We start from the raw sequence: 25746 nt of genomic DNA, 5'->3' as shown, positions 1-25746 counted from the left end.
CTTTGGAGTCAGAACTGAGTTCAGATTCCAGCTCTGCTTCTTGACTGGCTTGACAAACTGGGACAAATTATACAACCTCTCTGTACTTCAGTTTCCTCACTTGTAAAATGGGGTAATGATGTATCTATCACATAAGGTTATTGTGAGGTTTAAATGTGAAATGCTGATCACAGATGCCCTATGGCTCAATAGTATTGGTTGTGATGATTATCCTTATAATTTTGCAAAAGTACAGTGATGATTCTTGAGCAGAGTCAACCTAAAGGCAGATTTTCTTTTCTTTCTTCCTGTTTCCTTCACTTTATTTTTGCTGTAAAGAACTGAGAAGAAAATCTACTTGGCATTTTGGAATAAAAACTTGTGTCAAGCAGTGACAAAAAGTTATTTATTCAACAAGCCTTCACTAAGTAACTAGTAAATAACAAGCACTCTGTCAGGCACAGGGACAAAAATGACAATAGAGTATGGTCCCTGCCCTCAAGGAGCTGGCAGTCCAGGAGATGGATAAGGAAACGGGATCATATGCCACCTAACAAAGGCTGTCATAGGAGAATACACATGGTGGGGGTATAGCTTTCACCATTTCCTCTTAGATTAATCCCTTTGTCTTTGGCCCCCAAACTGAGGAATTGGTCCTATTTTTGTCTTTAACCGGGTGTTTTAAACTGTGGAATTTTTTACATTTCTAGAGATAAAGGAAAAGCACCTAGAATTACAGAGGACACTAGAAACAGTATTTCCTACAGAGCCTGGGCTTCCTACCAGCATAGTCACTTCTAGGATTTTCAGCCCAAAAAGTTCTTTGGCATATCTTTGCTTTGCTGTCCACGTAAAAAAAAAATTTTTTTTTTTCCTCTTTCTGTTCTCCACTTTATCGTCCAGAGAGCTGGGTAGTTCCCAAAGGAAGAGTGCTTTACAGAATCTAAGGGTGATTTATAGGCAAAGGCAGAAAATGATTAGTTTTCACCTTCCAGTTCCATACCCCCAAAATGAACATAAACTTTCATGGTAGTCATTACTGGAAATGCAGATAATTTTAATTCCATTGCATTTTTCAGAATTATCAGTCGTAACCCTCTGTCAACTGTTGAAGATTCCTATCTTTTTAAGTTGCCAGCATTAAAATATTTGTAAGTATTGCAACAATCTCATGGCTCATGAGATGATTTCTGATCTTTTTTGTTGTCATCAAAAGATTAAGTATTTTGCGTTTTGGTTAAAAAGTCGTAATTTAAATTTTAACTGGGTTATTGAAATAAGCATTATTAGCAAAGAAAAAACGTATATGGGCAAGATAGCCTGCAGAGGAAGGAGTAGTATTGAAGAACACATAACAGACATGGGACTTGTAGATGTAGGTAGAAATACCATTTATCTCAAAGTGGAAAGTGGAGTAAGGTGTATATTAAAAGAAAAAAAGACTAATCAAGAGAGGTGGATGCAATTGAGAATGAAAATGAGGATAAGAGTAAAAAGGATTGTACTGTTGAGCACCAAGGTGATTAATTTGATGATGCACATAAAATGTCTTCATTGGGAGCTTTCTGAAATTATTGTCCATAGCAAGAAAACTCTTGAGCTGACTTGACAAAGAAGCCAGAATTGAAGTAATCACATGTTGCTAAGTATCTTTTTAGGTACAGAATTTTTATCCTTGGGTTCAAATCACGCATGTTTGGGCTTTCTCCTTCAGAGACATGGGATCAACACAGGTGTCACTTACAACAGTTGAGAGCATCCTCATGATGACCGTTGAATTGGAAACACTGTAAGTTGATTTTTCTTATGTGTATTTTCACTTAGTTGTTTACTTAGATTTGTTTTATTGTTTTCTTAAGTCAGATTTATTGAGGTATAAAATTTACTCTTTTTAAGCATACAGTTTGATGAGTTTTGACAAACGTGTAGTTATGTAACCACCACCACATTTGAGACGTAGAACATTTCTGTCACCCCAAAAGGCCCCTATGTGCCTTTGCAGCCAATCCCCTTTTCTCACCACCAGCCCTGGCAACCACCAACCTAATTTTTGTCCCTATAGTTTTGCCTTTTCTACAGTGTCTTATAAATGAAATCATACAAGGGGCACCTGGGTGGCTCAGGCAGTTAAGCGTCCGACTTCAGCTCAGGTCATGATCTCGCGGTCTGTGAGTTCAAGCCCTGCATCGGACTCTGTCCTGACAGCTCAGAGCCTGGAGCCTGCTTCAGATTCTGTGTCTCCCTGTCTCTCTACCCCTTCCCCATTTGCACTCCATCTCTCTCTCTCTCTCAAAAATAAATGAACATTAAAAAAAATAAATAAATGAAATCATACAGTATGCAGTCTTCTGTGATTGGTTCCTTTCAGCATAATCCTTTTGAGATTCATCCATGTTTGTTTTTTTTTTAACTTTTTTAACGTTTATTTATTTTTGAGAAACAGAGAGCATAAGCAGGAGAGGGGCAGAGAGAGAGAGAGAGACACAGAACCCGAAGCAGGCTCCAGGCTCTGTCAGCACAGAGCCCAATACAGGGCATGAACCTGCGGAACATGAGATCATGGCCTGAGCCAAAGTCGGTCACTTATCTGACTGAGCCACCCAGGCACCCCAGAGACTCATCCATGTTTTTGCACATGTCAGTAGTTCATTTCCTTTTTATTGCCGAGTAGTATTGCAGTTGTGAGGATATACCAGTTTGTTTATGCATTCATCAGTTAATGGGCATTTGAGTTGTTTCTAGCTTTTTGGCCTTTATGAATAAAGTTGCTTAAAACACTTACATGCAGGTCTTCGTGTGAGCATATGTTTTCATTGGGGGAGGGGGGCAGGTGGTAAAATACCTAATGGCAGGATTGCTACATCATATGCTGAGTGTATATTTAACTTTTTAAGAAACTGCTTACCTGTTTTCTAAAGTGGATGTACCATTTTGCATTCCAGCCAGCAGTATATGAGATCTTCTATCTATCCTTTCTTCTAATGTCTTTATCTATTTTTCATAAGGTGAATGTTGGCCTTAAAATTGAGTTGGGAAGTATTCCCCTCTCTTCAATTCTCTAGTACAGTTTGTGCAGAATTGGCATTATTTTTTCCTTAAATGTTTGCTAGAATTCACCAGTGAAGCCATGTGGGCTTGAAGCTTTCTTTGTGAGAAAGTGTTAAACTACAGATTTTATTTTTGTAATAGTGCTACTTAAATTACATACTTTATTTTTTTGAGTAGTTCATGTCTTTCAGGGAATCTATTTCATCTTGAAGTTATTGACATAAAGTATTTTATAATAATCCCTTATTATCCTTTTAGTATCTGTAGAATTGTAGTGATGTCATTCCTCTCATTTTTGATATTGATAATTTGTGTCTTCTCTTGTCTTTTCTTGATAAATCTGGCCAGAAGTTTATCAGTTTTACTTATCTTCTCTAAAAAGTGCCTTTTCATTACAGTGACTTCTCTATTTTTGTTTTCCTTTTCAAAAATTTCTGCTTTGATCTTTATCATTCCATTTTCTCTCCTTACTCAGTGATGAATTTCCTTTTCTTTTTCTAGTTTCTTAAAAGTGGACACTGGGGAAGATGAATACTATATGAGCAACATCCCACATGTTGACATGTTGTGTTTTCAGTTTCAGTTGGTACAAAATAGTTTCTAATATCCATTTTGACTTATTTGACCAATAGGGTTACTTAGGAGTGTGTTGGTTAGTTTCTAAATATTTGGAGATTTTACAGATCTGTTAATTTGTTATTTAATTCCATTGTGGTCACAGAACAATATGTTGGATGACTGAAATCCTTTTAAATTTATTGAGGCTTGTTTTATAGCCAATGAATTCTGGTAATAGATGAGAATATGGCCTATTTTGATAAATATTATGTGTCCACTTGAAAGAAAATATGTAGTCTGCTGATTTGGTGTGGAGTATTCTATAAATGTCAACTAGGTCAAGTAGGTTGGTAGTATTTTTCAAGTCTGATGTATCATTACTCATTTTCTATATATTTTTTCTGTCAATTATTGAGAGAGGGATATTGAAATCTCCAACTATAATTGAGTGCTTATGTGTCTCTCTTTCCTATTCTCCTTAATATATTTGGAAGTTCTATTATCAGACACATAAATTCTTAAGTTATGTCTTTTCTAATAGTTGACATTTCTATCACAATGGAATAACCTCATTTATCCCTGGTAATATCTTTGCTTTGAAATTGACTTTGTCCTATAGTAAATATAGCCACTCAAGGTTTCGTTTGATTAGTGTTAGCAAAGCATAATTTCTTCCATATTTTTAACCTACTTATATCTTTGTATTGAAGATGAATCTTATAGACAGCATATAGTTGGCTTTTGCTTTTTTATCCAGTATGACAACTCTATCTTTTAATTAGGTGATTATACCATTTATATTTAATGTAATTATTTATATGCTTACATTTAAAGCTACTGTCTACTCTTTTCTATGTATCCCATCTGTTCTTTGTTTCTTTTCTTTTTCTTTTTCTTCTTCTTCCTGCTCTTGGGTTGATTTAGTACGTTTTATTATTTTTTGGTGGGGGGATAAATAGTTACAACTCAGGTTTTGTTATTTTAGTAGCTGTTTAATGGTTTGTAGTGTTCATGTTTAACTTATCACAGTCTATCTTCAAATGATATTATATGATTTCATGAATAGTATAAGAACCTTACAATAAATAGTGTACTTCCATTGTTCCCCTCCTGACCTTTGTGCTATTGTTTTCATACATTTTACTTTTAGCACACCATATTATTTTTTTTGTTTAAATAGTCAGTTATCTTTTTTTATTTTTGTATTTTTGAGAGAGACAGAGTGCAAGTGGGGGAGGGGCAGAGAGAGAGGGAGACACAGAATCTGAAGCAGGCTCCAGGCTCTGAGCTGTAGACACAGAGCCTGATGTGGGGCCTGAAATCACAGACTATGAGATCATGACCTGAGCTGAAGTCAGATGCTTAACTGACTGAGCCACCTGGGTGCCCCTCAATTATCTCTTTTATTGAAGTATATATAGATCATGTAATATTAAATTAGTTTCAGGTGTACAACACAGTGATCTTTTATATACATTATGAAATGCTCACAACACAGTGATCAATTATATACATTATGAAATGCTCACCACAATAAGTATATTACAGTATTATTGACTATATTCCCTATGCTGTACTTTTCATCTGGTGACTTATTTATTTTATAACTGCAAGTTGGTACCTCTTAACCCTTTTCACTCATTTTGTCCATATCCCCAGTTTGTTCTCCGTATTTACAAGTGTTTTCTCTTTGTTGTTGTTGTTTATTCATTCATTTGGTTTTTTGTTTATTTTTTGTTTATTTTTTACCTTGTTTTATTTTTTATTTTTTAAAATTTGCATCCAAATTAGTTAGCATATAGTGCAACAATGATTTCAGGAGTAGAGTCCTTAGTGCCCCTTACCCATTTAGCCCATCCCCCCTCCCACAACCCCTCCAGTAACCCTCAGTTTGTTTTCCATATTTATGAGGCTCTTCTGTTTTGTCCCCCTCCCTGTTCTTACATTATTTTTGTTTCCCTTCCCTATGTTCATCTGTTTTGTCTCTTAAAGTCATCATATGAGTGAAGTGATAGGATTTTTGTCTTTCACTGACTAATTTCACTTAGCGTAATACCCTCCAGTTCCATCCATGTAGTTGCAAACGGCAAGATTTCATTCTTTTTGATTGCCAAGTAATACTCCATTGTATATATATACCACATCTTTCATCCATTCATCCATCAATGGACATTTGGGCTCTTTCCATACTTTGGCTATTGTTGATAGTGCTGCTATAAACATTGGGTGCACATGCCCCTTCAAATCAGCATTTTTGTATCCTTTGGTTAAATGCCTAGTAGTACAATTGCTGGGTTGTAGGGTAGTTCTATTTTTAACTTTTTAAAAACCTCCATACTGTTTTCCAGAGTGGCTACAGCAGTTTGCATTCCCACCAGCAGCGCAGAAGGGTTCCCCTTTCTCCACATCTGTTGTTTCCTGAGTTATTAATTTTAGCCATTCTGACACATGTGAGGTGGTATCTCATTGTGATTTTGATTTGTATTTCCTTGATGATGAGTGATATTGAGCATCTTTTCATGTGTCTGTTAGCCTTCCGGATGTCTTCTTTGAAAAACTGTCTATTCATGTCTTCTGCCCTTTTCTTAACTGGATTATGTATTTGATTTTTTGGGTGTTGAGTCCTTTATATATTTTGGATACTAGCCCTTTATCAGATTATGTCATTTGCAAATATGTTCTCCCATTTCATCAGTTGCCTTTTAATTTTGTTGATTGTTTCCTTTGCTGTACAGCTTTTTATCTTTTTTTCATGGATGTTTATTTTTGAGAGAGAGAGCACAAGAGTGGGGTAGGGGCAGAGAGTGAGGGAGACAGAGGATCTGAGCAGGCTCCGCACTGTCAACAGAGAGTCGATGCGGAACTCGAGCTCACAAACCGTGAGATTATGACCTGAGCTGAAGTCAGAAGCTTAACCGACTGAGACACCCAGGTGCCCCAGAAGGTTTTTATCTTGATGAGGTCCCAATAATTCATTAAAAAAAATGTTGTTTGTTTGTTTGTTTATGTTTATTTTTGAGAGAGAGAGACAGAGTGCAAGCAGGGGAGGGGCAGAGAGAGAGAGGGAGACACAGAATCTGAAGCAGGCTCCAGGCTCCAAGCTGTCAGCACAGAGCCTGACACGGGGCTCAGACTCACGAACTGTAAGATCATGATCTGAGCCAAGTGAGATACTTAACCAACTGAGCCACCCAGGTGCCCCTATTAATTAATTAATTAATTAAGAACATGGACACACACATACATGTATGCATGGGGGGGAGCAGAGAGAGAGGGAGAGAGAGAATCTCAAGTGGAGAGAGAATCCTGATGCGGGATTCAATCCACGACCCTGAGATCACGACCTGAGCCAACACCAAGAGTCAGGCATTCAACCCGCTAAGCCACCCAGGCACTCCTCAGTAGTTCATTTGTACTTTTGTTTCCCTTGCCTCTGGAGACATGTCTCTAGTAAGAAGTTGCTTTAGCTGAGATCAAAGAGGTTTCTGCCTGTGTTCTCCTCTAGGATTTTGATGGTTTCCCGTCTCACATTTAGGTCTTTCATCCATTTTGAATTTATTTTTGTGTATGGTGTAAAAAAGTGGTTTAGTTTCATTCTTCTGCACGTTACGGTCCAGTTTTCCCAACACCATTTATTGCGAAGACTATCTTTTTTCCACTGGATATTCTGCTTTATCGAAGATTAGTTGACCATATATTTGTGGCTCCATTTCTCGGTTCTCTATTCTATTCTATTGATCTATGTGTCTGTTTTTGTGCAGTACCACACTGTCTTGATGATTCCAGCTTTGTAATACAGTTTGAAGTCCAGAATCATGATGCCTCCAGCTTTGTTTGTTTGTTTTTTCCCAACATTATAATTCGGGGTCTTTTCTTGTTCCATACAACTTTTAGAATTGTTTGTTCTCGCTCTGTGAAAAATACTGGTGTTTGATAGGGATTGAATTGAATGTGTAGTTTGCTTTGAGTAGTATAGACATTTTAACAATATTTGTTCTTCCAATCCTTGAGCATGGGATGTTTTTCCATTTCTTTCTGTCTTCTTCAATTTATTTTCATAAGCGTTCTATTGTTTTCAGCATACAGATCTTTTACCTCTTTGATTAGGTTTATTCCTAGGTATCTTATGGTTTTTGGTGTATTTTTTTTTTAATTTTAGAGTCAGAGTGTACAAGTTGGGGAGAGGGGCAGAGGAGAGAGAGAGAGAGAGAGAGAGAGAGAGAGAGAGAGAATCTTAAGAGAATCTTAATCTAATCCATGCTGAGTGTGGAGCCTGACACAGGGCTCGATCTCACGACCCTGAGATCCTGAGCCGAAATCAAGAGTAGGATGCTTCATCGACTTAGCCCATCCAGGCACCCCTTGTTTGTTTGTTTTTTTCTGAGATTCTACATATAAGTGAAATCATATAGTGAAATGATATACATACATATAGTGAAGTGAAATCATAACCTATATAGTTACCAGTTCTAATGTTCTTCATTCCTTTGTGTGGATCCACATTTCCGTCTGCTATCCTTTTCCTTCTGCTTAAAAATACTTTCTTTAGGGGCACCTGGGTGGCTCAGTCAGTTAAGCATCCAACTCTTGATTTTGGCTCAGGTCATAATCTCACAGTTTGTGAGCTCAAGTCCCGCGTTGGGCTTTGCTTGGGATTCTCTGTCTCCTCAGTGCTCTTTCCCCCTTGCACACGCATACTGCACGTGCCCTCTCTCTCTGTCTCTCAAATAAACATTTAAAAAAATACTTCCTTTGGCATTTCTACAGTGTAAGCCTGCTAATGATGAATTCTTCCAGCTCTTGTATGTCTCAGATAGTCTGTCTTGCTTTTATTTTTGAAAGATTTGGGTATAGAATTCTAGCTTGATAGCTATTTGGTCCCCCTCTCCTTTTCACTGCTTGAAAGATGTTGCCCCACCGAGTTCTGGCTTACATTATTTCCAACAAGAAATATGTTGTCATTGTTATATCTTTGTTGCTCTGTGTGTCATGTGTGGTTTTGTTCCTTTGGCTGCTTTTAAGATTTGCTCTTTATCGCTGGCTTTGACCAGTTTGATTATCATGTGCCGTGGTGTAGTTTTATCCGTGTTTAATGGATTAAACTAAACATGTAGTTTAATCCATGTTGTGCTCAGATTTCATTGACCTTGCTGGATTTGTGAGTTTATAGGGTTTACTTATTTGGAAATGTGGGGGCTATTAGTTTTTCAAATTTTTTTTATATCTCCTCTCCTTCGTGGACTCTAAGTATACATATATTAGGCCACTTGAAGTTGTTGCACAATTCATTGAGTTAAGGAGAGGCATGGGGTTTTTTCCATATATGAAATACTGTTATAATAACTTTTTTAAATGCCCTTGTCTGCTAATTGTAGCATTTGTGTAGATTATGGATTAGTTTTTGATTGATTGCTTTTTTAAAAAAAAAATTTAACATTTGTTTATTTTTAAGACACAGAGAGTGATCAGGGAAGGGGTAGAGAGAGAGGAAGTTAAATCTGAAGCAGGTTCCAGACTCCGAGCTCTCAGCACAGAGCCTGATGTGGGGCTCAAACCCATGAACCACGAGATTATGACCTGAGCCAAAGTTGATTGCTTTTTATCCTCAGTATGGGCCATATTTCAGATTTATTCAAACTCTTAGAAGTCTACCCTCTTTCTGTGTGCTCTCAACCCGAAGTGAGACTTTTGGCTTGGAAGGAGTTACCTGTGTATTAAACTACTGATCAGTGTCACCCAGTTCTAATCTCTATCTCATTCTAAGGGTACCATACCCCATGTCATCCTTACCTTTCCGTTGGGCACCTCTGTCCTTCTATCTGTGTATTTATAATATTCAAGAGCAGCAGTTGGCCAACTGGTCCCTACCCAACCATCCAGGCCATGTGCCTCAAGAATTCCTTTTTGCACAGCCCTGTGATGACTTTGGCCCGCCTCTTCTACCTGCTCGAGTAACTCCTTTACCACTAATTTAATTGTCTGTGTTTCCATTTATAGGATTTTACCTAGCCGTATGGCCTGCTGTCTCTGCCAATTTAAAAATACTATTGAGGTTGTCTGTAAGACAGTCAAGCTACATTGTGACAGTGCATGTCTGACAAATGGCACACGTTGTGGTAAGTCCTAATTGCCTGATGATAAATTTGTAAATTTTTATTTTATTTGTGGTTTAACTTTTATTTTTAATCAACAATGATAATTTTTTTTAATGTTTATTCATTTTTGAGAGAGAGAGCATGCACGTGCGTGAGCTGGGAGGGGGCAGAGAGTGAGTGAGGGGGACAGAGAATCCGAAGCAGGCTCTACACTGACAGCAGCAAGCCCCATGCGGGGCTGAACTGTGATATCATGACCTGAGCCAAAGTCGGATGCTTAACTGACTGGGCCACCCAGGCACCCTAACAATGGTAAATTTTTAAACTAATGATGTCATTGCATTATTTTTACTCATTCAGAGTTCAGATCCCTAAATTTCTAAGAACTATTCCTTTGTGAAAAGTCAGATTCTCAGTTACATTATTAAGTCAACTACCCACCCCCAAATGAAAACCTGTTCACATAGTGCATCACAGCTTATAAGCTGATTTTACGTGCGTTAGGTCTCAGGTGCCCTTTGTCTTATAGGACAGGTGGAGATACCTTTTTGTTTATTTTGTTGTTTTTATAAGTGTGTAAGAGTACAAGTGATGCTGATTTCTGAAAAAGTTTTATTTGGAGCCTCTGTGTTTCTGTGCCCTAACCAGAAGCTGCTACCCAACCGTTCTAACAGATGAGAGGGCTCTTCTATTCTTGGGCTGTCCAACTCTTGTTCTGAATCTTAAGCTTTTCTATCCAAAACACAGGTGCTTTTAGGTATTTTTCTGTTCTTAGGTTTTATTGGCACTAACTTGGTGACTTCCAAAATGTGCTTTTGCACCTGGATAGCTTGAATATGGGTCCCTGTCAATGGTCTAGGGCACAGCATAAATTACACTTTGCTACTTCTATAAGTGGTGTTGCTTGTTTTCCAAAACAATGTTTTACCAATTATCTTACTCCCTTCTCCCTTAGAGGTGGGCAGAATAGGCATTTTTTTTTTTTATCTCCTTTGACAGGCGAGGAAAAATGAGATCAGAGGTGCCTTAGCCTAGCACTCGAGTCTCCTCTCCCGTTTTGGGCGCTCCGCCAGCCCGCTGCTCCTCCTCTCTCGTGACCTTTATCACCTCCTCCTCCGATTCTCACCAGCACCACTAAAAATACTTTTAATTCTTCTGGAAAAACCCAGCTGCACAGTGCTGTTCAGTGTACACAAGCTGTACGCTTGACCTTCATGTAGTTGGAAGCTCTGGATGGTTCCCTCAGTAAAGCTAGAAATCTGGAAATGAAAGGAAATGAAAGCAAAGTAGGCATTTGACCAAAGTTTCTTTATCCCTTCTGCATTTTAAAACCTCAAGTATCATTCCGTTGATTTTTTTGAATGCCCCACAGTGGCATCTCTCTCATAGCTGGAAAATCTCTTAACCTATACCCCACATCTCTGCCCAAATTTAAGCAAAGAACCAGGGTGGACTTAGCGGGTCTTGTGTTTAGTTTTTTCTGTCTAGAGCTTATGTTACGGGAGGTGCGATATATGGGAGCAGGGACCAAGCGAAGGAATTGGTGGGTGGGCGGAGAGGGCGTGTCCAGATGAGGGCCTGCTGGTGACGGGTGTTGTCCCGTGCATATGTGATGGTAGCAAGAACTCAAGCCCACTGAAGACGTAGAAGGAGGAAGACTCGCGCTCCCTCTGCCCCCGAAGCAGGACAGGGTGGGGTATGTGAATGCCAGGAGTCGCACTAGAGCTGCACACAGTTTAGCCGAGTATCTTCCGGCCTTGGCTTTTCTTGAGGCCTGGGCAATCGGCCCTTAGGGACCAATGGAATAACTCTAAATATACTTATTCACACTGTGGAATGTTCTGAGGAAATAGCTACTTTTTCAAAACACATCTTTTTGTCCTTTTGTTGTTGCCAATCGTGGGTCCAAGTTTGAGTTCGTCTCCTCTCTAAATGGCGCTCGAGTATTTGCTGATTCTTAATTTGCTTGACTGGGACGTATGACTGTGCATTGACAAAGAGCTGTGCTGTCAGTCTTCCATTATCAGAACTCATCTCTTCTTCTTCTTCGACAGATCAGGAAGTATACCTAAGGAAGGCAGAGGGATCATTCATGAAGGTATTGACAGCTCGAAAGAAGAGCGCCAGCACGGAGCTGACTATTGAGCCAGAGAAGGCGTCCTCAGACATAGATCGTGTCAGTTTGTCAGCCTTTATGAACGAGCAGCTAGACTTCAATGACGAAAGTGATGTCATTAGTGCACTGAATTACATATTGCCTTATTTCTCGGAGGGCAATCTAGAAGACGTAGAATCGACGCTGTTACCGTTCATTAAACTTCTGTTTTCAAATGTGCAAGAGGGAGACAAGCCCGTGGGTCACTCGATGAACGACACAGGGGACCCTTCTCTTAAACCTGGATCCAACAATTCAACTTACAAGAATAAACTGAGAAAACTCTACTTTCTGGAAAATTTGGTAGATGCAGAAATTCAGGAAAAAATTGATGACGTGAAAAAGAAAGAAAAAATGGCCATGCTTATACATTCCAGCCTTTTAGGTCCCAAGTTTAAACGTCAAATCTTTCCAAAGAAATTGGAAACTGCCCAACCGCAGGAGAAGAGCCTAGACGAGGTTGAGAGTGTGGGGAAAAAGTTCCTGAGAGTGAACAAGGTCATCAAGGGCCCAAAGGGCATACGGAAAAGGCACTTAAAAGAACTGAGACGTCAGAACATCCAGAGGAAACAGAGCGCCCAGCCATCTGTGGAGAACATGGCCAAGGAAAGAAGGCTCAGGACACCATCCCCGGGGGAGCTTCCCGTGGCGCACAGGCCCAGCAAATCAGTGGGAAGCTCCTTCAATACAGAGCCTTCGTTCATAGATGAGCACAAGGCAGCGGTCTCTTCTCTCATGAAGCAATACTTTTTGGACAGGCCTTCTGCCACCCCCGCTCCCAAGGAAAGAAGGCTCAGGAGACCATCCCCAGGGGAGCTTCCCGTGGCGCACAGGCCCAGCAAATTAGTGGGAAGCTCCTTCAATACAGAGCCTTCGTTCGTAGATGAGCACAAGGCAGCGGTCTCTTCTTTCCTGAAGCAATACTCTTTGGGCAGGCCTTCTGCCACCCCCGCTCCAAAATCCCCACCTGACGTGAAAAAAGAATCAAAAGACTTAACGTACACCATTTTTGTTTTAGAAGATGCAAATGCTAGAGTTAGAAATATGAAGGCTTTCAGACCAGCCTCACTCCCCAGAAAGACACACCGCTTTCATAAAAGTCGCTCCCGTGTGGTCCACAGAACACCCAAGGCCAAACTGAATCGAAAGTCCAGAAAGGAAAGTTCACTCAGTAATAGACAGCTGCTTGCAAAGAGGCCTCCATCCTCTGCAGTCAGGAGCCTCATAAATTCCCCTTCACGAGAGGATTTTTCATCTCCGGGAGAACTGAGTCCTCAGAAAAATCCTTTTCCAGAATTATTTGCTCCTTCAGGAACTTACAGAGAAAACACTACTGTAGAGAACACTACTGCCCAAAATGTTTCTGAAGAAAATATTTCTACAGGAAACACTACTGTGCCAGAACAAACCCTCCCTGAATTCACAGACCGTAAGAATCTTTCCACTGCTAATTCTACTGTTACTGCAGACAACTCTATGCCGACCATTAAACAAACCAATGATACACAACGGGAATACCACAATGCGGGCACTGGCTTGCCCCCAAAAGCCACAGGCTTCACTGTGTCAAAGCTCTCGTCCCCAGGTGATCTGTTTGAAATTCAGTTAAACCAGCAGCTACAGTCCCTCATCCCCAGCAATGACGTGAGAAGGCTCATTTCTCATGTTATCCGGACTTTGAAAATGGACTGCTCTGAGACCCAGGTGCAGCTGGCCTGTGCCAAGCTCATCTCCAGAACAGGCCTCCTGATGAAGCTTCTCAGCGAGCAGCAAGAAGTAAAGGTGTCCAAGGCAGAGTGGGATACGGACCAATGGAAAAATGAGAATTATATCAATGAGAGCACAGAAGTCCAGAGTGAACAGAGAGGGCAGGAGTCAAGGGAGGTGAGGATAAATCCCCAAATGTGGGGTCTCGACATTTAGGTGGTTTAGGACATGGACCCAAGCACAAGGACCAGGGGCTCCTAGTCCGGGTCTTGTCTTGGCCACATAATTTTGGCTAAGGCAGTGATCTGCCACTTTGCTCATTTAGGAAACAGTGCCGCTGTTCCCAGAGGAGACAAAAAGAGGACCTAACATACAAGATACATCAAGTCTTGAAGAAAATGCTAATGATTAAGATTACATATCACATTAGATTTGGTATATTCCTTAAGAACCTATAAGCGATTCATCGGAAAGAATGGGGTTTTAGAGTCGTTAAAGAATAGTTAACTTTCATCCTATCTCTGTTTTCTAAAAAAATTGTTCTTTCCCTTTTTTTTAGCTCACAAAAGAAGTTCCAGGCTATGGCTATAACAACAAACTCATCTTGGCAATATCTGTGACTGTAGTAGTGATGATTTTGATCATAGTGTTCTGTCTCATTGAGGTAAGGACAACAATTAGTTCAGATTCCCAGACTATATTCCTTCTTTATAATAGATTCAGAACCCACAAACTGAAAATCAAAGCCACTTTCCCACCTATCACGACTTGATATCCCTCTTCAGTCTGGAGGACTGAGATATGCTTTGTCCTTTTATTGCAAAGTATATTCCAGGGATTTTAAAAGGAACCCCACTGCCGGGAGACATCTGTGGATTGTAACCAAGATAACAAGCCATTAGCTTGTTCTGAGACATTAGGTCTAAGAAGGCCACAGTTGACATGATAGTAAAATTTCTTCAACTCAAAAAAATGATGTCGATTCGATGCACTCACCAGTCATCCTCCTACTACCACTGATTTCTTTCCTCGTTGGCTAAAATGATGAGAGAGAAATAGTCTTCACCTTCATGGAGCTATCAGTCATCTTGGAAGAAAGGGCATGGCTTAGAGATAAAAGTGTCATCTTGTTGATTAATTAGATGTGCCTACAGCTCTCTCCCCCACTTCGCAAGGCATTGTGTAAACAGGTTCAGTTAAAACCCTGCAGCTAAAATCCTGCATCAGGCTACTCAGAGCGTGTCATAATTACAGTTGCCTATTCCTGGAGCTTGCCTGTTTACCTTTTATTCAATTATGTATGAATTGAATATATATTCAATATATTTATTCAAATATACATATGCTTATTATATATCTATATCTATATCTATCTATCTATCTATCTATCTATATATATATAGATATATATATATTGCCATCTGTCATGGCAACCCTCCATTTCAGCCAAAACAGCCCCTCACCATCCCCTAGTCAGACCATGCCCATTCCTACTTTTGTTGGTGACTTTGCCCACTTGAAATTCCTTTATTTCACTCTGCTGGTGGAAGTCCCGTGAGCCTTCAAAAGCCAACTCGAGTTCATCTTTCTTCACAAAGCCTTCCCCGAATACTGTAATACTCCTGGACCTAGTCCTTCTGTGAGATTGTCACCATTTCTTAGGGTCTACAGTGACGCATTCCCCTCCCCTGATAACAAAAATATGCTAAACAGTTTGTTAAAAGGCAGCTCCTCAAGAGAGAAATATCAAGGTCATGGATCAGAGCAGAGATATGTAAGGCTTCCTGGTCTATCAGATTTGAGTAAAACCTGACTGGATGTATTAACTGCTAAGGAGAAACATGTCTGTCTTCTGGAGGGTTGGTCAGTAGTAAAAGCATAGAAATGGTGAGGAAGAGACCAACATGGGCAGTGCCCACCTAGCCTTGCCTAAGAGTAGAGATGGCACCTCAGGCAGCAGATGAGAGTCAGGCCCACCAGCCGGGCTGTGCCCGCGGGGCAGATGGATGGATCTAGCTACCTCCGTCCTTTCCATGAAACACTGGATTCAGCTAATTACTTTTCTTCCACTTCTCTTCTCACCAAATAGCCTTCTGATTATACTTCAGTGTGCCACAGAGGCCTGTCTCCACAGGAGGTGATGCCCAATCATGTGGACACAGATGCCCTATCTGTGGAATGGATGTTTTCCTTATTGTCAAGTCATGACCTGACATTCTGATTTTGATCAATCCTGTGACATTGGTAAGGTGATATTGCCTCCATGCAGAAAGAAGTGCGTTCTCTCTTGATGAGATCAGAGTCTGATTTCTCAGCCTAAGAGCCTAGGAACTAGCGTGGGGTCAACTTACCATGACCTCTGGGAAGAGAAATCATTGGCCATTGTCCAGTCAGTACTCTGCATCTTGAGGTGGCCTGCAGCCTTTTGCTTTTGGGAAGTTCTATAAACTCCTATTGCTGTTTTAAATTCCTATGTGGTTTAACCTTGTGTTTATATTTTTTTATGTGGTTTCATTATTTCCTCTCCCTACTTAGATGATACACTTTTTGAGGTCAGAGACCATGCAGTTTTTTTCCTGTAGTGGACAATAATGATGTTCAAAGGAAGAGATGAGGCATTGTGTCAATTTCACAATGAGGAATAATGCAACGTAATATTTATGTGAAGTAGCCTACAGAGTCCAGCAATAGACAGATCCGTGGGTGACGAGGACTTTTAAAATGTTACCTTTTAGAGGCGCCTGGGTGGCTCAGTTGGTTAAGCGTCCTACTTTGGCTCAGGTCATAATTTCATGGTTCAGGAGTTCGAGCCCTGTGTTGGGCTCTGTGCTGACAGCTCAGAACCTGGAGCCTGCTCTGGATTCTGTGTGTGTGTCTCTCTCTCTTTGCCCCTCTCTCACTCTTACTCTCTCTCTCTGTCGCTCTCAAAAATAAATAAATAAACATTGAAATGTTACCTTTTAGTATTCAAATCAGTGGAAGAAAATAAATAAATGGTAATAGAACAACTGCTTAATTATTTGGGAGGAAAATAACAACAGATCCCTATTTCTCACCTTAAAAAAACATATTTCAGTACATGTAACAAAAGAGAAACAGGAACCCATCAAAGTGCTAGAAGAAAACAGAATCAATACTTTTATAATCTTGTGGTGAGAAAAAGCTTTGTGACCTGATACCACATGCAGAAACATTTGATAGATTTGATCGTCTTGTCTGATTTCTGCTTGGAATAAACCAGACATCTGATTTAATCCCCACAGTCCTGTGAGGATGATATCACCATCCTTCTTTCCTACATAGAAGGGGATCAGCTTAAGGCCCCTGTGGCAAAACCCAAAGCAGAACCCAGCTGTGCCTGCAGTCAGCCTGTGCTCCTATCCCACTGTTCCGTCTCCTTCACGATAAAAACACTGACAAATATTTGAAACATTGAAATTCAGTGAAAGCCTTTGAAAGGATTAATATATTTCATATGAAGAGAGTTTTATAAATCAACAGGAAGAGGACAAACAATCCAGGGGATCAAGGGGGCAAGGACTACGATGAACAGGGGGTGTGGACAGTCCGTCACCATATCTGCCTCATGGCTTATGGGACATGGGCCTCGTTAACAAGGCCTTTTCGCCTCATGGTATAAAAATAGTCTCTGATATTTTCTTCTGTACTCTTATAATATTTGTTGTGATTTATTTATTTTTAATCTGTATGGAATCTGTCTGGTGTTTTGGTACGGTCGAGGTAGGGGATCTAACTTTTTTCCCTTGCATAAAGATCCAGTTACTTTAAAATCTTTTATTGAATGGTTCATTCTTTCTTCATGGATCCAAAATACTAGTGTTATCTGGACTCTATTCTATCAACCTGGTTTTCTTTTCCTGTATCAGTATCACGCTACATACTTAACTGCAGTTGCTCTGTAAGAACGTATTTTAACGTCTGCTCTGTGATCTTCTTCTTCATCCATTTTGTAGCTATGCTTGCACATTTTCTCTACCAAATGTCAGCTGGCCAGTTTTTGTTTGAAAAACTGTCTTGGGATTTGAATGGGATTGCCCCGAATTTGTAGGTTAATTTGAAGGGAACTGACATCTTTACACTATTCTCGGAAAATAGTGTCTCACATCACGTATTCGTTTCTTCTTAATGTCCTTCAGAAGAGCTTTAGTGTTTTCATCTCATAGGTCTTACCCATTCTTTGCTAAGTTTATTCCTAGGTACTTTATGCCTTTTTATTGATAATTGTAAATGGGATAATTCTTCCATCTTTTGATTAATTATTTATGGAACATAGGAAAGTCATTGAGGTTTACATGTTGATCTCTTGATTTTATATATATCTAGCCATCTTGCTGAATTCTCATGTTTCTTCCAACAAAATTTTAGTTGATTCTCTTGGGCCTTTTAGTTTGTCTGTAATTTCATATGCAAATACGTCTTAGTTCTTCCTTTCCACGACTCCATTTTTTCCCAGTGCATCAGTTAGGACCTCCTCAACACCAATGAATAGCAGCAGTGATAACAGACATCCTACTCTTGTCCTTGATTTTAAAACAGTGCTGCTGTTTAGGTTTCTGGTAGACACTTTTCTTTTCCTCCTCCCAAGAATTTTTATTAGGAATTACCTGTTGAATGTTATCTGAGGCAGTCAGTAAAATGTATTACCAGCTGCACGCGAGTTAGGTGTTATTGAAGAGTCAAAGGACTATTCAACAAATTCCTGTCCTAGGAAAAGTTATCATCTCACTGGGTAGATAAGACCTAAAACGCAAAGGAATGAATAAAGATGTGGAGGGAGTGGTTATTGTGATGGGTAACTGTGATCATGTTTTCTTCCAAAACAGATTTATTCTCATAGAACAGCAGCCAAGGAAGGTAAAGAAGGAAGCTCAAGGTAAATATTAGTCTGGCAATCGTTAAAGTAGAATTTTAGAACTAGATTTTCAAACTCATCTATTTCAATCCCCTTGTTTTACAGCCAGGAAATCACCAAAGGCAGAAAGAATACATATTTGGCCTAATGCTTTGCCTGGATCCAGCAAAGTTAGCTGCCCAGCCAAACCCGAGTTAGAATGGGACTGGCACAGAGCACCTGCTCACTAGACCTTTAAAGAAAGATCGTGGGGGGACGGGGGTAGAAATGTTCAGACCCGTTCCCGCTGGCGGTGGGCATCAGGCCTGGCCACAGACCTTCTCAGAGGCTCTGGAGAAGGGATAGGGAGGGCCAAAAGTCGTGGGGTAAAGGGGCTAGTCTTCAAGCATGATGGAAGGTAGAATACATGAGTCCTTCCCGTAAAGTAGGGGGAAAACTTCCTTCTTCCTCCTTCTGGTTTTCGAGGCCCCGCTCTCCATTCCCTTTATCCAGACCCAATAGAATTTGAACTGGGAGAGACCTTAGATAATCATTTATCTCTTCCTTTTATAATAATGAGATGGAGAAGGAGAAAAGGAAGATATCTTGCCGGACGGTTGTATCACTAGTACCACTAGAACCAGAAAGAAGATGGTTCCTTTCCAGTTGGGCACGTCTCTGACTACACTGTGCTTGGGCTGTGAACTGCATTTTATGTCACACGCAGTGCACACATACCGTATAGACATAAGTACCTTCTAAAACAAACTTACCATACACTCTGATTCTTTCTGTTCTGTTTTTTTTTAAGTTTATTATTTATTTGGGGGGGAGGGTGGAGCAGAGAGAGAGAGAGAGAGAGAGAGAGAATCCCAAGCAGGTTCTACACTATCAGCACAGAGCCAGACACAGGGCTCGATGTCACAATCTGTGAGATCATCACTTGAGGCAAAATCGAGACTTGGGCTGCTCACCTGACTGAGCCACCCAGGTACCCCCTATTCCATTTGTATTCAAAAAGAGTATTTTGTGTTTTAGCGCTAGCCGTGTGTTTTCAGGTGATTTCACGACTCACTCACTCATCTGCCTGCAGTGTGAAAGTCAGTGAGCTAGATAACTGCTGGTTGGACTCAGGCATTCACTCGGTGTGATTCATCTTGTAAGGTAAAGCAGCTAGGAAAATAGAAACACCTCCCCACCCGCCAGCAAATGATGCCTGTGAGGCTAAGCCTGGCGGGGACTGATGTAAAATGCTTCTGGAGAGAGTTGGTGCTTCTGCCGTGTGGTCACCCAGTTTGTTGACTGTACAAGGGCACTTGGCCAAGGGCCAGAAGGTGAGCAGGGTGAAAATCCTGCCTATACTTCATGTCAAGTTACATACAAAGGTCTCCCAGGGACACTGTGGGGCCATTATGGACAGACACAGGAAAATTCTGAAAGCCCAGCATGTATGGAATTATTTCTGAGATCCCAGGTCTGTGTTGATTTTGCTTGCTAATAAGACTGGAGAAATACATTGTGAGAGGCATGGAAAATGGTACGAATCACTAATTGTCTGTGTGTGTGTGTTTCCTTCAAGGGGCTTCTTTGGATCTCTGCTGCGTAAGAGATGCTCAGAGGAAAGTGACAATCAGGTAAATCTGAGGAGGATAAAGTACCGTGGCTGGAGAAGGCAGGGGAAACAGACCTAACGTTGTCCTTTCTGTTTTCTAGGAGGGCTTTTTCTGGAGAAGGCGGCCACTTTGGCTTAGGGACATGTACAGACCCCTCAATGCCACACGCAAGAAAAACATGGCACAGAAGCTACACGACAAGGATTCTTCTGATGAAGATGAGATTTTCAACATGGAACTAGGGTACGTGATTGGGGAAGATTTTCTCTAAAACGAGGAAATTATGAAGAGTTGAATTGTTCCTTTCGAGAGTCAAAGCCTTGGCATTCTTCTCCTTTTCCCAGGGAGGCTGGCAAAGCCACAGCAGAGAAGACTCGGACCACAGATTCCACTACTGAAGAGCTGGGTGACGAGAGTGAGACAGCATGTGAGATTGTCACAGAGTGAACGCCGTCCTGCCTCAGGCCACCTACAAAGTTTACTTTCCGATACTGGCTTCTCAGCATTGCTTGTAAAATACTTGTTTTTCTCATATTAAAATGTATAAATCCATAACCAATTCTAGCCACGTGGTAAGGAATTAAAACGTAAACGGTTAAATATTTATCTACAGACAACAGGGGCCACAGGCGAGAGAAGCAGGACTGAAGCCAGAGTCCCTCGTGGTAGCCAGTATTTCCACAAGACACAGTATGGGCAAAGTAGGGTGAACGGGGCGTCTTTCCGTCATTTCCCTGATACGGTCAGTCTCTGGAAACTGGAAAACGTATCTTCAAGGGGCTTAGACTATTAAGTTAATTAACAGCCTATTCTGGTGCTCTCTCCCCTGGCTCACCAAATACCAGTTATTCACAACGCGCTTGACCCCCTGCCCATAGAGGATCATCTCTCTCTGGCCCCTCTGTGAGGTCTTTGGGGTTGCCAGAATATTTGGATCGCTGAGCCGACCTCCACTGTAGGGCTGAGGCCTGTCTTTCTTCCCAAGAGCTCAAACTCAGACACAAAATGTGTAGTTGGAAGTAGGGTGTTCCTCAACCTTACAAGCTAGTAGATAATTCCCATTGGGTTTTTTTGTTTGTTTTCTTTAAAAAAAAAAAAAAAAAAAGTCCCCACCCTCAGAGAGCTAGCAGGGAGATGCTGGAGGGTTAGAGTAAAGAATGTGTGAGAGCAGTAATTACCCAGGACTGCCCTGCTCAGGCCTTTATTTCAGAACACTTATTGGTGGGGGCACTTACTGTTCACCTGTACCCCACTAGCCTCTGCTGACCCCACTGAGGGTCGGATGCGTGCGGCTGGGCTCTCTCCAGTTCAGCCCAGCACCACACCTACCACTGCTTTCCTACCCAGCTCAGATCAGGGCTGCACGATTCCAAGAGATAATGCAGCACAACGTGCAGAAGACGCAAACATCCCTCCACTTCTGCAGAGGAGGGCGTTAACCAGTCACATTTAGGATGTTGGGAGGAGTCGGGGTGCCTGGGTGGCTCAGTCCAGTGAGCATCCGACTTTGGCTCAGGTCATGACCTCATGGTGTGGGAGTTTGAGCCCTGCATTGGGCTCTCTGCTGTCAGCACAGAGCCCACTTCAGATCCTCTGTCTCCCTTTCTCTCTGTCCCTCCCCCCAGCTCACACACTGTCTCTCAAAAATAGATAAACATTAAAAATAATGAAGTCATCTATGCTTTCTGAGTACATGAATGACAGGTTTTAGAAAAAGGACGTCAGAGTCAAAATACAGTAGTGAATAAAAGAAATCCTGAATTAACAAGGTTTGATAATCTCTTTTCTTAATGTCTGTTTATTTTGAAAGAGAGCAAGGGGGGAGGGGCAGAGAGAGAGGGAGAGAAAGAGTCCCAAGCGGGCTGTGTGCTCAGTGTGGAACCCGATGCGAGGGACTCGATCTTACGACCGTGAGATCACAGCCTGAGCTGAAGTCAAGAGTCGGATGCTTAACCGACTGAGCCGCCCAGGCGCCCCTGACAATCTCTTTAAATGCCCCCAAATAAATGCTGGTGGCTTAGCGATAGGTGATGGAATATGGCACCAACCGCTGGCCACCAACAGAGTCCCCCGAGGGGACAGTAGGACTGGGGCACAGCCCAGCAGGTTTGGCAGGGTTGGTAGGAATGGTTCCAAGCGGGGTGATTGGCCCATCAGTGCCTCTTCGGCTTTATTAGTTTGCTGCTGCTGGGCAAGGACACCTGTTCTCCTGGTGCCTGCTCCCGTTCCCCCAGCGTTTTAGTGAGAACGGCCACCAAGTGTCTGTCTCTGTGTGGTGACGTCAGCCAACAAATAACTGTGTTGAAAGCACAAGACTAGAGAGTAACAGTAATCGGAAGCGGCAGCAGCACCTAGTTTACTATTTGCTTACTTGGTGTCAAGGCCTGGGTTGGGTGTTTTGCAGTCTTAATTTAGCCCAACAGTCCGTGAAAACATACTTTATTATCCCCATCTGGCAGATAAGGGGACAGGGCTTAAAGGATGTAGGTACCCTGTTCAGGTGCCCAAGGCCGCAAATCCAAAACTGCCAGGTAGGGGTTTAATCCAGGCCTGTTAACTCCAAAGCCTGCTGACGGTTATACTGCCCTGCTGCAGGGTGCAGGGGTACAGAGACGTCTAAGCCATGGTTACCATCAAAGAATCAATAATTATAACGATGAGGATGGTGGCCGCTACTGTTTGTTGAGCACCTGCTTTGAGCCAGGCGCAGTACTAGGCCCTTTAGTCACTCTTAGGTCACAAGGGCAGAAACTCCTCATGCCAGCTCAAACTCCTTCATGAGCTGGGTGGAGCGGGGGCCGGTGGTGACTTTTTGAAGAAGAGAGGTGGACACAGAGACAGAGCTGACGAGAAACCAAGAAGACCCATCTGTGCATAGTTGGGCTTCCCGAAGTGTGGGCCGGGATTCCAGGCAACTCCATTCTCCTATTTTGGAATATTTCCATTAGCTCAAATGTGGTTCATAAAGTGAAGCTTAGAAAATGTTGTTTCTATAACACGACCTCAAATTTGCACAATACTTATCAGTCTCAAATGCTACCTTGCCGTATTTCTTTTAATTTTTTTAACGTTTATTTTTGAGAGAGAGGGAGAGAGAGAGACAGAGCATGCGGGCAGAGAGAGAGGGAGACACAGAATATGAAGCAGGCTCCAGGCTCTGAGCTGTCAGCACAGAGCCCGATGCGGGTCTCGAACCCATGAACCAACCACGAGATTATGACCCTCTCTGCCACCCCTCCACTCGCACTCTATGTCTCTGTCTCTTTCTCTCTCCAAAATAAACATTTAAAAAAATTTTTTAAAAACAACAATAAACATTTATTCCTCAAAAAACATCTTTTTTAATGTTTATTTTGAAGAGAGAACAAGAGAGAGAGGGAGACACAGAATCTGAAGCAGGCTCCAGGCTCTGAGCTGTCAGCACAGAGCCCAATGCGGGGCCCGAAGCCATGAATGGTGAGACCATGACCTGAGCCAAAGTCAGACGCTCAACCAACTGAGCCACCCAGGCGCAATACCCATCCCCAACCCTCCCCTCCCTCCCACCCCCCATCAACCGTCAGTTTTGTGAACATATTTTAAAACTACCATAGCCAGGAAAACAAACCATTCTAGATATTGCAAACACACACACACACACAAAGGTCATACAAGCAATTGGTGCTCACCACTGGTGGGGCTCGCGGTGGTGAAGGTCAGGGCCAGGGGGGAATCGCACCACTAGCTCTCAGGTTACTTTACCACAGTTGCTCTCCATAGATTCAAAGCTGCTGCTGCCACTCGGTCAGGAAACTTCGGGAAGCCACTGCCGGGGTCACTACAGCCCCATGGCCCCAAGCCTGACTGGTGGGGAGTATGGACTCCAACATTCGGCCCGCATGTCTGCTGCTACAGAGGAGAAAAGCATGGCTTCCACCTCCTTCCACCTCCGCCTTCCAAATTTCACACAGGTACGCTTTATTGGCACAATTCTGCTGTCGAGGGAATCTGTCAACGATGGTTCGTGGGTTTCCAGGACCTGCAAAGAAGGGGCTAGAAATGGGTGTCAAGAGCCAACCAACATCATCCAGCAAACCCCTCCTGATGGGGGGGTGTTCAAAGGCTTTGTAAAAGGGGGGTGGTGTCCACGTGGAGTAACCTGGTGGTCGTGTTTCTAAGTCGGAAACCCTGAAAGGTGTCATTCTAGCTGGGCAGCAGGTGAGGCGCTGGATGCTGACGACATACACTCATCCCCAGAGGTGACTGGAGAAGCGCCTGGAGTTGATTCTTAGTTTCATCTCTGGAACGTTCTCACTGGAATTAAAGCTGGATGGACTATTGGCAATGCAGTATCTGAGAAAACATAGCCCCCATTCAAAAGGGCTGCCAGAGAAAAGATCTCCACAGGGAAACATGTTTTCTCAAAATACAGCCTTTGGACCTCTATACGCAAACATCCCTGGGATGCTTACTTAAAAAGCTGATCCTGAAAATAATTTAATTTCAAAGGCTGTTGGGGCACCTGGGTGGTTCAGTCAGTTGAGCGACCGACTTCGGCTCAGGTCATGATCTCACGGTTCTTGGGTTTGAGCCCCACGTCGGGCTCTGTGCTGACAGCGCGGAGCCTGGAGCCCGCTTTGGAGTCTGTGTCTAACTCGCTCTCTGCCCCTCCCCCACCCCCCTGCTTGCACCCTGCCTCTCTCTCAAAAATAAATATTAAAAATAAAAAAATTAAAAGGCTGATCCTGCACACCTCCCCTGATGAAAACAAACAAAAGCAGACACTACTTAAAGTAATCCAGACAGATTTCAGTCAGTAACATAGTATTGCAGTGCCGTAGGGGAAAGGGTTCATCGTGAGCAGGCACCCGACTGGGATTATTACAGAGGTGATGGGGTATTTCACAGGGAGAATGAGGGACTAGGGAAGGGAATGAGTGGGGGGCTCTATAATCAGAAGTGAAAGATGACAAAAAGCAGGAAGGGACGCTGGCCCATATGAGACCCATCTGGCTTTGCTGACACTTCTCAAAGTTAAGCTCCTGCCCTCTCACAGAAGCTGGGAGACAGGGGCCCGATCTTCAGGCGTTGGCTGGACTCAGCAGCCAATCCTTTAGACAGCCGGGAGTTTTGCAGGCAGGCACTTTAAGGGAGGCTAGGGTCCTACTAGGGATGCGGCCACGAGCTGCCAGCAACCACGTCCGTGTTTGTTCGCCTTCACAGGCCAAGCAAGGTCGAATCAAGAAGAGGGCTCGGAGGAGCCTGGCGAGCATTTGGAGAAAGAATCTGTCACCCTCCGAACCCACATGCCCACCCCTCCTGAGCCCATCCCCCAAACAGAGGGACCACTTTGACAGGCCTTTTTATGCTCACCAAACGACTGAAGTAGGACAAGGCGGACGGGGAGGTGGGGGAAGCAGAGGTTCTCCGGCTTCTTCAGGGCTGGAGGTCGGCAGGGATTTGGGGGTGGGAGACGAAGGGCAGAGCAGATTGAGGATGACCAGGAGGCTCAACTGGATTCTTAACCTGGGAGTCCCGACTGGTCATGCTGGCCGGCTCCTGCCCCCACGGAGGTCAGGGCCTCTCAGTCCTGAGGACCACCAGGCACGACCAGCTCTGGCTCCTGTGGTCCTGGTGGGGGTATGTTGTTGAGACCTGGGGGATGGCGTGGAGCACCAGCTGGGGGGCGGGAGCACACTCATTCAAGAAGAAGAAAAGTCCCGAGGCCCAGAGCAGAGGCAGGAATGGTGCTTAGGCTGC

General features: G+C 42.6%; 1 protein-coding gene across 7 annotated transcripts in view; it reads left to right on the top strand.

The window, feature by feature from the left end:
• Window positions 1-20562, top strand: part of LOC144615317 (uncharacterized) — a 48016-nt gene extending 27454 nt beyond the window's left edge. For 6 of the 7 annotated variants that reach the window (XM_078442226.1, XM_078442224.1, XM_078442222.1 and 3 more), the window contains 9 exons: window positions 1059-1130; window positions 1694-1768; window positions 9583-9701; window positions 11735-13719; window positions 14102-14206; window positions 18387-18436; window positions 19974-20028; window positions 20108-20250; window positions 20352-20562. In XM_078442226.1, coding sequence (XP_078298352.1) covers window positions 1059-1130; window positions 1694-1768; window positions 9583-9701; window positions 11735-13719; window positions 14102-14206; window positions 18387-18436; window positions 19974-20028; window positions 20108-20250; window positions 20352-20454 — 2707 coding nt within the window. In that variant the 3' untranslated portion in view covers window positions 20455-20562. The remainder of the gene's footprint in view (window positions 1-1058; window positions 1131-1693; window positions 1769-9582; window positions 9702-11734; window positions 13720-14101; window positions 14207-18386; window positions 18437-19973; window positions 20029-20107; window positions 20251-20351) is intronic. The other variant, XM_078442227.1, reaches the window with a different exon arrangement.
• Window positions 20563-25746: the final 5184 nt, after the last annotated feature.

The sequence above is a fragment of the Panthera onca genome (genome assembly GCF_046562875.1).
Source record: "Panthera onca isolate mPanOnc1 chromosome E1 unlocalized genomic scaffold, mPanOnc1 haplotype 2 h2.Chr16_ul_6, whole genome shotgun sequence".
Classification (NCBI taxonomy): domain Eukaryota; kingdom Metazoa; phylum Chordata; class Mammalia; order Carnivora; family Felidae; genus Panthera; species Panthera onca.
Note: the sequence above shows the minus strand (reverse complement) of the source record. Positions and strands in the feature narration are given on the sequence as shown.